General features: G+C 42.5%; 1 protein-coding gene across 1 annotated transcript; it reads left to right on the forward strand.

The window, feature by feature from the left end:
• Positions 1–1,901: 1,901 nt before the first annotated feature.
• On the forward strand, positions 1,902–9,109 carry CAPSL (calcyphosine like). Its single transcript, XM_021696201.1, has 4 exons — positions 1,902–2,038; positions 3,546–3,723; positions 4,038–4,247; positions 9,008–9,109. The coding sequence occupies exons 1-4, from the start codon at positions 1,902–1,904 to the stop codon at positions 9,107–9,109; spliced, it is 627 nt and encodes a 208-aa protein (XP_021551876.1).
• The last annotated feature ends 2,212 nt before the right edge of the window (positions 9,110–11,321 follow it).

The following is an 11,321-nucleotide window of genomic DNA, read 5'->3' on the forward strand; positions in this document are numbered from 1 at the left end:
TTTTTCTTTTTTTTTTTAAGATTTTTTTAAGATTTATTTATTTGAGACAGAGAGAACGAGAGAGAGAGAGCACATGAGAGGGGGGAGGGTCAGAGGGAGAAGCAGGTTCCTTGCTGATCAGGGAGCCCGATGAGGGACTCGATCCAGGGACTCCGGGATCATGACCTGAGCCGAAGGCAGTCGCTTAACCAACTGAGCCACCCAGGCGCCCGAAAACGCAGGTTTTAAGAAAGCTAATGCTGCCAGGAAGACAGGTGATTTGGGGCCATGGGTGAGATTGTTGGATGAGTTTGAACACTGTCTGTACAGGCCCACTAGGAGCAGAGAGGGAGGTCTCCAAAAGTGTGGTGGGTGGCCATCTGGAATTCTGGTAAACCTGTGCGGTCGGTGCTGGGGGAAGAGAGGGAGGATCCACCCAGCTTTGGGCAGAGCAGTTTCTTCTTGTGCAATAAAGCAGCCAGGACCTAACAGACAAAGGCCTCCTTCTTGCCTTGGTGTCCAAGAGAACTGAGAAGAATTACTCCCACTTGCATTCATGTCGTGGGAATCAGAATGCAGATCAAGAAGGAGGGAACTTATAAGTTGGCTCTTAGGAGGTGCGGTAGGAAATGAGGCAGTTGAGCATTCGCATCCCTGACTTACCTATTCTGGTCTCAGGTTTCAGTCTGAGATTCCCTCTCTCTAAAGTTAAATAATGACATCTTTGTGGGGAGAACTCACAGCTGGTATTGGAGAGGAATAGCCTTAGAGAGCATGAATCTGAGGGTTGTTATCCCCGCTGAAAAGAATCTGCTCCTGGTGTGGCCCTCAGGAGAAGTGCCAGCACTTGGCCAGGGAGGAGGGGCCCTTGAGCCAAGGGCAGGTCCATTCCAACACCATCTTTTCTGCATTTGAATGCTGTGTCTGCCTTCCCCTCAACTGTCTTGCTCCTTCATTCACAACTCACATTAAGAAAAGTAATTTCTAGAATCCCTCATTTACTGGGTCAGTGAGCTCATAGGAGGATTAGTTGTTTTTGGAACAGGGAGGAAGTGTAAGATCGTTTAATCCAATCCTTTCACTTGACAGAGGAAGAGAAACCAGAGGCCCAGAGACTTACTCAGATGTCACTGGGAGTGGGTTGGAGTCTGGACTAGAACTTGGGTCTCCAGGCCCCCAGCGCAGAGAGCTTTCCACTGTCCTGCACATTCTGAAAACCCAAGTTCACTGCAAGAGTTTGTATCTGGCTCAGGGACCTCTCAGGAGGGACCTTCCCTTCACCCATCCTCTCCTATTTCTGAATATTTAAAACACAAAAGCCAAACTGTAGACAAAAAAAGATATTTTATCTATTTGTCAGGAGATAGTGTCTATTTACCATTTTCTGTCTTAAGAATCCAGGTATCAACGAACACTAACCTGTTAAAACCTGCTAGTTATGGGCAGGAATTATGAAGGCCCAGCATGGAGAATCTCAGTCAAGACAGAAACAATAAAAATTAATGTTTAGACCAAAGAAGAGAATACTAAATGTGGTGTCAAAGGGAATGTGTAGAATGCTAAATATAAGAATAAAGCCTAGAAGGGTGGCTCAAAAAGGAGAGTATAGGGAAGTGGGACTTTTCATTTTATGGCAGGAGGAGGGTTTCGGCAAGATGAAAGTGTATCTGGGAAAGGCTGTTTATTTATAACTGTTTCCCAGGCTGGAGAAGTCAGATGTCCGCAGGACTAGATAAGTGAGCAAGAAATACACCAGGCACATAGTTGGTCTAGCTAAAAGTTGGAAATTCTGGAAGGTTCGAGGCTTTTCCCGGGGAAATGGATGAGAGTGTTTTCCTTCTGGGAGAAGCTGCTGACCCTTTGCCCAGCCAGAAGCAGGTGATGAGGCCCAAGCTCTGCTAAGGTGCTGTGAATTCTCTCAGATGGCAGGGACAGCACGCCACGATCGGGAGATGGCGATCCAGGCCAAGAAAAAGCTCACCACGGCCACCGACCCCATTGAAAGACTCCGACTGCAGTGCCTGGCCAGGGGCTCTGCAGGCATCAAAGGACTTGGCAGGTAAGATCCAGGCCAGGGGGTGGCAGGGGGATGAAGTAAAGAGGCAGGACACAGGCGGGTGAGGCTATTACCAGCTCTATGACCTCGAGCAAGTCTTGGCCTCCTAGGGTCTCCGTTCCCTAGTTATAAAATGCAGTTTGGAAGAAGTGATCTCTGAAGTCCCTTGTGACAATTTTTAGGTCTTCGTCGCAGATTCAGCAAGGCTGTGTCTGTGACAAGAGAATACAGATACCGGGACAACTGGAAGTGAAGGGAGAGGCATGTGCAGGTCCAGGAGGCCCCCAGCAGGACATGGAGAGAGACACTCCCAGCAGCCGTGACCATAGCGGCGGGCGTGGAAGAGGGAGGAGGTTGTTCTCAGGCAGTCCGGTCTTGCTCACCTCCGGGGGGCCACGGGAGAGAATCCCACTGCAGTGAATATCCCCTTGGCTTGGTAGGGCCTGTCCTCGGACCCTCTGATAGTGTGGGAAGTCCTCAAGACCAGGAAATCTAAGGAGAAAGAGATTGTTAGCCTCCAGTGGTCAGATCCTGTGCCTTATCTCTCTCTCCTTTTTAAAAAGATTTTATTTATTTATTTATGTATTTATTTATTTATTTACTTACTCGAGAGAGTCCAAGCGGTGGGAGGGTGCTGGGGGAGGGAAAGGGACAAGCAGACTCTGCACTGAGTGCGGAGCCCAATGCAGGGCTCGATCATCCCACCACCCTGAGATCATGACCGAGCCAAAATCAAGAGTCAGACACCTAACTAGCTTATCTAAATTCCCGTTTCAACCGTGATACACCTAGCTTCTACTATCTGCCATCTATTTACTTAATTGTTCAATTCCAGTGTACCTTATAGCATATCAGAATTGTTAACTCACATCTCCATGGGAAATATCTTTATCAACTAGAGTTCAGTGCTTATGTGTGGTTCCTTGTCCCTTTAGTCCTACGGACTCTACTCATTTCCACAGTTACTTAAGTCAGCATCCCCACCCCCACCTTCAGTGAGATTGTTTCAAACTTTCGTAATACAGTTAGGTTCTCTTGTCACTGTCTGCTTAAGTTAAATTCCCCTGACCTCCTAAATAAGTTTTTGAAAATTTGTACACATTGAGGTTTACTCTTTGTACTACAAAGTTCTGTGGGCATTAGCAAGTGCATAGGGTCATGCATCCACCATTATAAAATTGTACAGAATAGTTTAACTGCCCTAAAAATCCCCTGTGCTCTGCCTGTTCTCTTCTCCCCTTCCCCTTGTCTTTTTACTGTCTCTATAACTTTGCCTTTTTCAGAATGTCATAGAATTAGAATCACATAGTACATTTTATTTTATGAGATGCTGGGAAGAGGCTCTTTAATTTTGGAAGGAGGGTACAGAACAAAATCTAGGGCTTCTGTATTTTACTTTGAAAAACCTTGAGAGTGGTTCATTTTTAAATCTTTATCCTTACACCTTGTTCTCTGTTTTTTTTTTTTTTCTTTCTCTCTTTGTGTGTATGTGTGTGTGTATTTTCTTTAGAGTGTTTCGAATTATGGATGACAATAATAACCGAACCCTTGACTTCAAAGAATTTGTGAAAGGGCTAAATGATTATGCTGTGGTCATGGAAAAGGAGGAGGCAGAAGAGCTCTTCCGGAGGTTTGATAAAGATGGAAATGGAACAATAGACTTCAATGAATTTCTTCTTACATTAAGAGTAAGTGGCCTCATGAATCAGTGTATCTGCTAAGTTTGGCTTTCACATGGTTTGGGTTGGCTATTTTGAGGTTTTGTTTTCAGAAGTTGTCAGTGTACTGTAGAGGAGATGGGAAGGAGATTGATAACAGGTTGAGGGTCTTTTTGCAGTAATTGTCATGAATGTTGTTTAACAAACATTTTGTTTGTTAACAAACAAACATGCAAACCATTTCATACAACACTGAGAGGAAGCAGCGATTTCATGATGTATGATACAAAACAAGCTCATTTTCTTGTGTTGTCTGTGTATGTGTTTTTTTTCTATTTATCTAGCCTCCAATGTCTAGAGCCAGAAAAGAGGTAGTTATGCAAGCTTTTAGGAAGTTAGACAAGACTGGAGACGGAGTTATAACAATTGAAGATCTTCGGGAGGTATATAACGCAAAACACCACCCTAAGTATCAAAATGGAGAATGGACCGAGGAACAAGTGTTCAGGAAATTTCTGGATAACTTTGATTCACCCTATGACAAAGATGGACTGGTAAGTACAGGGGCTTAAGTGGAATTTCTTTTGTCGAATTTGTAATTGTAATTAGGAAATAGGACCAAAGCCTTAAGAAATACGTATAACATATTCTTTATAAATAGAAGTAAAATATTTCCTCAGAGACTATCTAGAAAGTTGGGAGAGAAAGTGATAAGATATATGTGTGTGCAATATATTGGTAAGGGATCCACATACAGCTAAATATCCATCATCTGGAGAATGTGATATTTTGATTTAACACTCCGTTTCATGGTTACCGTACTTAGCCAGCCACGTTCCAATGAACTAGACTACAACAAAGCCTATTGAACTTCAAAATGAAACCATAATTTAATTTTTTGCAATATGATTCACAAGGTGTTTCAGGAGGTGGCAGTGCTTTTCACACTCCTCCTCACAACATTGTTTATGATCATATTTTGCTATGTAGGAATGGCGTTTAAGGGAGGCTTTCAGTAAAGGGAATGCCAGATAACAGAATTTACTTTGATTTCCTCTATAGTGGGCTTTGAGATTAACTTGCATTTCGAAACTACAGTGAACTTAAGAACAAAAGCCACAATCCCACCTCCATTAACTGGTATCTTCAAGTTACAAATGCATAGCTGGGTAGGGTAAGGCATTGTATCTCTGCGACCGTGTCCAGGCTGAGATGACTTTTATCAACAGCCGTGATTGGACTTCTGAACTCGGCCCCAGTTCAGCTGTTAAGTGTCTTGGAGGCTCTGATGATGGGGAAGGGAGTGTTCTCCTTGGCTGACAGTCAGAGCCACAGAACCCTGGGGACGGTTCTTCCTCACCCCCCTGTGTCACACAGCAAGGAACAAAAGATGGCAATGATAGGAATAGGAAACAAGGCTTCCCCTCTGAAGGGAATTTCCCCCAACTTTTCTATGAAACTTCATGGTAAGTCTTATTAGCAAGGGGTTAGGGGCCTAGGAAGGCAAACTTTATTTCCTTCCTGCTGACATTTTCCTGCTGGGGATGGAGAAATACCCTTCTTTTTATTTATTTATTTATTTATTTATTTATTTTTAAAGATTTTTTATTTATTTATTTGACAGAGAGAGACACAGCGAGAGAGGGAACACAAGCAGGGGGAGTGGGAGAGGGAGAAGCAGGCTTCCCGCAGAGCAGGGAGCCCGACGTGGGACTCGATCCCAGGACCCTGGGATCATGACCTGAGCCGAAGGCAGTCGCCCAACCAACTGAGCCACCCAGGCGCCCCGAAATACCCTTCTTTTTAGTTGAGGGGATTACAGAGGTGGATTAAAAGAAAGGGGGGCTGGTGCTCTAGATTCTGTAGGGCAGCCTAATGCTTAGGGACAGAAATAACAGAACTGAACCATATGTTTTCTTCCAACATTGCTGGCCCTTGATCTCTGAAATGGCAGTGGAAAAATAGTCAACTGCCATTTCCCCCAAATTAGCCCACCTCTACATGAGATCCCAGGGTGTACTTGCCTTCTCTCTGCAGGTGGTTCCTTCTCCTCATTGCCAGGGGAAACCTCAGCTGCCCTTTGCTCTAACCCAAGTCAAAGTGGCTGGTTGTTATGATTCAGCTGATTTAAAGTTCCCACCCCTGTCCCTTTGACATTTATTTTAACAAGCCATCTTAAGTTCTCAAATACTCATAAAGGTCAATGGGGTTTTTAGCAGTTATAGCGTTTGATATCACCTGAATATCACAGACCCTGTATTAATACCCAGCTGACAGTGCATGATCATCATCTGGGGGTATGTTTTAATAATGTACCTTGCGGGGTGCACCACGGAACTACAGAATCTGATCATTTTTGGGTGGAGATCAAGGATTTGCAATTTTAGTAAGTGCCCCAGATGACTCTTATTCACATTCATATTTGAGATCCTTGTCTCTAAAAGATTCAGAAGTGCCTCTTTTTAATTACTACATATAATACGCACATGAACCTCATTTGCATAATTATGGATCTGGATCATTTATTGACTACTTATCTACTGGGTATTGTGCTAAGGGTTTTACGGGGAGATCTCACCAAAAGACATAATGAAAATGTTTCTGAAAAGTGATGTGTGATTCAGACTTTTGTACATTGAATCATATTTTAAATGTGCAAGGAACTGTTGGTGTAAAGAAACTCCATGGTAAATTCTTTTATAAACAGAATAATTAGTCCTTAACTTATCTTTTCCAAATTGAGTTGTTTTACACATTAAGATTTCTTATGGTGAAGGATAGCTACGTTTGAAGCCAGTGCACTCATTTATGGTTTAAAAATATAGCTGATATCCAAGTAAGACAGAATTTAAAATAAGGCAAGAAATTTAGTAGACTCCTCAACTAAGTATTATGCTCAAATTTGTGAACTTTTAGTAGTCTGGGCTAAGCTCTCAAGTAGTCGTGAAGGCTCCTGGGGTTTACAGTAGTCATGGATTTTGACATAATGGATCCTGTATTAATAATCCCCACATCCTACCCTCAGAGCACCCTGTGTCCCAGAAACCATGTGGATGGAGGTATGAAAGCAACCAAATAATGTATGAAGTGAACCTTCTTCACTCTGATTTTTTTTTTTTAAAGATTCATCTATTTATTTGAGAGAGAGAGAGGGAGAGAGAGAGCGTGTGGGCAGGGGGGAGGGGCACAGGCAGAGGGAGAGAGAGAATCTCAAGCAGACTCCCTGCTGAGCATGGAGCCCAAGGTAGGGCTCAATCTCATGATCCTGAGATCAAGACCGGAGCCAAAATCAAGAGTCAGATGCTTAACCGACTGAGCCACTCAGGCGCCACCCTCTCTCCTATTCTATCTCTAAACCCCATCCTAGTTGGGTGAAACTTTCACTTCTTATTTTTTTAATATCTAGGTATGGAAGTTTTCATTTTATATGTTATCTTACAATTACAAATATTTAAAAAAAAATCTCTCAGAAGTAGATTAGCCTTTGAGAGAATATGGGTCTTGTTGTCTAGTCTATATCATATAAGATTTTTTTTTAATAATTAAAATTATTTTAATTATATTACTGAGTATATATAAATAACCTAAACTTATTTTATGATTTTTTAAAATCAGTCTTAAGCAGAGAAAAAGGTACTGTATTCTGTATCATGACTCAAATATTTCCATTGCTCCCATGTGGGACTTTCTCCATTATATGATAAATATTCTATCCACTAAAGGTAGCATAGTCAAGAGGCTAGCCAAGGGCAGGGGTGTCCACTTTCTTACTTTTTGCTAATGTCCAACAAAATAATTAAGTAGTCATTATTACTGAAAAGTGATTTACTACGATGAGGGCAAACTTGGGGACATCATAGGATTTGTGATTCAGGCTATCCTCAGTATAAGTTGAGTCTCAGGAAACAAGCAGAACCCTCACTAAGAATAACTGATGGCCTTTTCTGAAGTGATCAAATGTCTTAGCTCTGATGTCCAGTTTTATGTAACCTGACTCTCAGATGGGGTTTAATGCTAGATAAAGGGTTTAATGCAAAGGAGGACGTAAGTAAAGAGATTGAAGAAAGGAGAACATTAATGGTATTCTAATTTTAGTAAAAGTTATGCACATATTTACTTCTACTTCTAGGCCACTGAAAAGCCCAGCTTAACTATTAGTTCAGTCCAATGACTTCCTTCCTTCTGCATTTTACTATTTTGGGGTTGTGTGAGGGGTAGGTACAGGGAGAGAAATATGGATCCTGTGACTTTTTTTCTCTGTTCACTTCTGATTGCAGCAAAAAAAGCTAAGTGAGTTAATCAGCTCCTATGATTCTTAGAAGATATAGGTGGGCACTCTGTGGAAGAGGGGTTTTGAATTATTTCTGGGTTTCACTTTTTGTGATGTTTTTAATCCCTTGTGACACTTAAAATTGAGGACTAACTAGAGAACAATACGTTTCTTAAACAGCCATCATTATTGTCTCTGTGTCCTCCCATGTAAGCCGGGCTGTACTTTGGGCTAAATTGATTGGTTAGAGAGCTCAGCCAAACAGGAAGACAGTTATTTTCCTGAGTCACCTAATCACTTCAGCCAGTATGGTTGAACTACAGCGTACATATTGCCTACACCTAGTCAAAAATAAAACTGATAACTATTGTTTCTTCTTTCTAAAACGAAAGTAATATAAAACTCTAGCCTAGGTAAACACATTAACTGATATTCCAAAGAGACCGTTATAGGCACAGGATGGAGAGAGCACCCACCCCCCGTGAGGTGGAGACGCATCGAGCAGGGGGTGCCTTTTTTTTTTTACTCACTTTGTGCCTTGAAACGAGTAAGTTCTATCTTTAAAAAGCATGAAGCCGTGGAGTATTTCACTAGAAATCTATTTCTTTATCCACAGGACAGAATCCCACTTTCTGAAAGGTGAAACGTTATTTGCCCTGACCCAGAACCTGAGGCGCTATTTCTGACGTGTCACAGAAAGCCCGTACTAACTACCGCTAAAGAAACTTGTTTCTTATTCTGAGTTTCAGTCGCACTTATCCAAACAGATGGGCTCTTGCTCTTAAAGAAAGGCAAGAACCTGTATCTCACTTTCCATTTAGGTTGGTCTGGAAATTTTCAAGACTTTCTACCCATCTTCCCCTCTGTACCCCTCACAGTCATCCTCAACTTGACTGCCTCCTCTTGTCTGAGATCTCTTCTTGATCTGTGTCACTAAAAAGCCTTGACCAAAGTTTCCCTCCCATTTACAGGTACTGGAGATGGGCCTCCACTGAAGTGGTGGGAGGCAAAGTTTTGTTTTTGTTTCTGACTTTTCCACTGCAGGTGACCCCCGAGGAGTTTATGAACTACTATGCAGGGGTGAGCGCATCCATTGACACCGACGTGTATTTCATTGTCGTGATGAGAACTGCCTGGAAGCTCTAAATGTAGGACCCTGGGACCAGGGCCTTGGGTAAAGCCACGAGGCTCCAAATGGTTAAACATCAGCCCCAAACAAGAATCGCATTTGATTTCATGTTCTTCCCAGTGTTTCTTCCATGTCGACACACTACATTCTCCAGGGCAGAAATGGCAGTATGTACTCCACTTCTCTGAGGTTGTTTCCTTAGCTCTACTAGAGGAAGAAAATAAAATAAGATTCAAAAAGCTACTAGAGCCAGGTCTAGGATGCATACACATGTCTAATAAACATAGGTGCCTTCCTTGGCCGTGAATAAAATTTTGACTATTTTAATTATAATCCCCACCCACACACCCACAGTCTTTCTCCACTTCCTTTATAGATGGTCCATTTCTAGGTGGGAGAATTCACCTGTTTTTATAACTGACTTTAAATCTTTAAGTGCTTCAGTTCCAAACTGGGGACTGGAAGAGAACCACACATTAGCCTCAATTTTTATACCTGAATCTTGAGTTTCTCTGCCAGTGGTTTAGGGAAGCCTCAGTTTGGTGAATAGATTTAGAATGACATTTTTGGGTCATCTAAAGTGTCTGTGGGAGGGGAGGCCATTTCCTTGAGCAGTAGGGCTAGGACCATCCATGTGGTTAAAGTTTGAGGCTGGGCTGTGCTCTCAGATTTTATGTGGGGCCTCTTGCCCTGTGAGTGGGCAGACCATATAAGCAAACCTTTGTCCAGCAGAATGTTCATCTTCCCCCTCCCTGCCATGGGCCTATAATGTTGATATTCCCACCAGTACAAGGGGGTGGGGTATGACATAGACAAGGATAGCAGGCCTACTCCAAAGAGGGTTTTCCATCTTGACACAACTTCATGGCCCAAAGTGTTCTCTTTCCAGCTCTAAGCTTTGGCTTCATATTGTCAATGTGTGAGACTCTCCCCATGAAAGGCTTCCAAGCAAAGGCAGCCCCAGCCGCTAGCAAATAGATATTGAAAACACCGCTGTCCCTCTGTGTGTTCTGTGTCTGGGGCCAGAGGTAAAAGCACAGTGACCAGCCCTTTGGCTATGGTGTTGGAGATAATGACCACCTGCCTTGTTACTCAAGGACAGTCCTTTTTGTCACCGCTGTCCCTGGCTGCATTAATCCCCTGGTTCGGGGACATGGATTGGGATAATAGTCCCCTTTAAGATTCCATGTATTTAAGTAGCTCTGGGCTTAGGGTCAATCAAACACAGTTGCTGTATTTTGTACCATTCACTTGTTTACTTTTTATCTTGCCGAGTTGGAAGTGGAGATCAAGATACACATTGATATAAAATTTGTGAAAGCAGGTGTTTACAGATGAGAATCATAGCAGTTTGTTTGTTGTCAAGAAGCTAATCTCCCACTTACTCTGACGACAGGCTGGACAAGTGATCTTTTTCTTGAGGATGGGAGCATTCCCAAATTATGGGAAGCTGGTTTTTCAGAAATTTATTGTACAAGTCTGGCTTTCCACTGGCTTTATTATTTAGGCTTATATAGAGATTGGCAAGCCAAAAGATGCCAAGTGTTATGAAGAAATATGTAGAAATGAGGTAGAAATCTAGAAGAGATTATGATGGAATGTATAGGAAAAAAATCCATGTTTTCTGTAACCTGCACCTTGCAGATTATGGCTAAGGAGAGGTCTCTGGTTTCCTGGCCATGATTTCAAGCTTACTGCTCTAGATAGATTTGTGTCTTTGATTTTGGGAATGACTCATGCCTCTGCTTAACTGGGGCCATAGAGTTAGCATGTGATTCTGAACAAGGACTAGGTTGTAGCTATCAGCTTTCGTCTTCCCCAGTCGTACTCTTGCTTCCTGTCTAACTGGGGCACAGCTCTCAGATTTCAGATAACCTGTACCTCAGAGTGTATTTGGCCACATTCAGTTGTCTCCCTTCTAGCAGGTCAGGTCCTGGGCCCACAAGCGAGGATTCCACCAAGGTCCTCTTGCCCCCCCATAAACAAGATCTAACAACCTGATGGTTAAGGATCACTCCACTCCCATTCTGAGTCTTCTAGGCCAGTGATTTCTGGTCTAGTCAGGACTCACTCATTATTTAACTCTTACTCCTTCTGGTGGCAGTGGGAGAAACAAAGAGTCATTTAAGAAAAATCATTTGCTAACAACACTTTTCTGGGTATATTTTCTGTTTATTTAACTTACACAATTTAAATATTACTCCATTTGCAATTTAAAAAGTAAATACC

This window comes from Neomonachus schauinslandi, chromosome 7, assembly GCF_002201575.2.
Source record: "Neomonachus schauinslandi chromosome 7, ASM220157v2, whole genome shotgun sequence".
Taxonomy (NCBI): domain Eukaryota; kingdom Metazoa; phylum Chordata; class Mammalia; order Carnivora; family Phocidae; genus Neomonachus; species Neomonachus schauinslandi.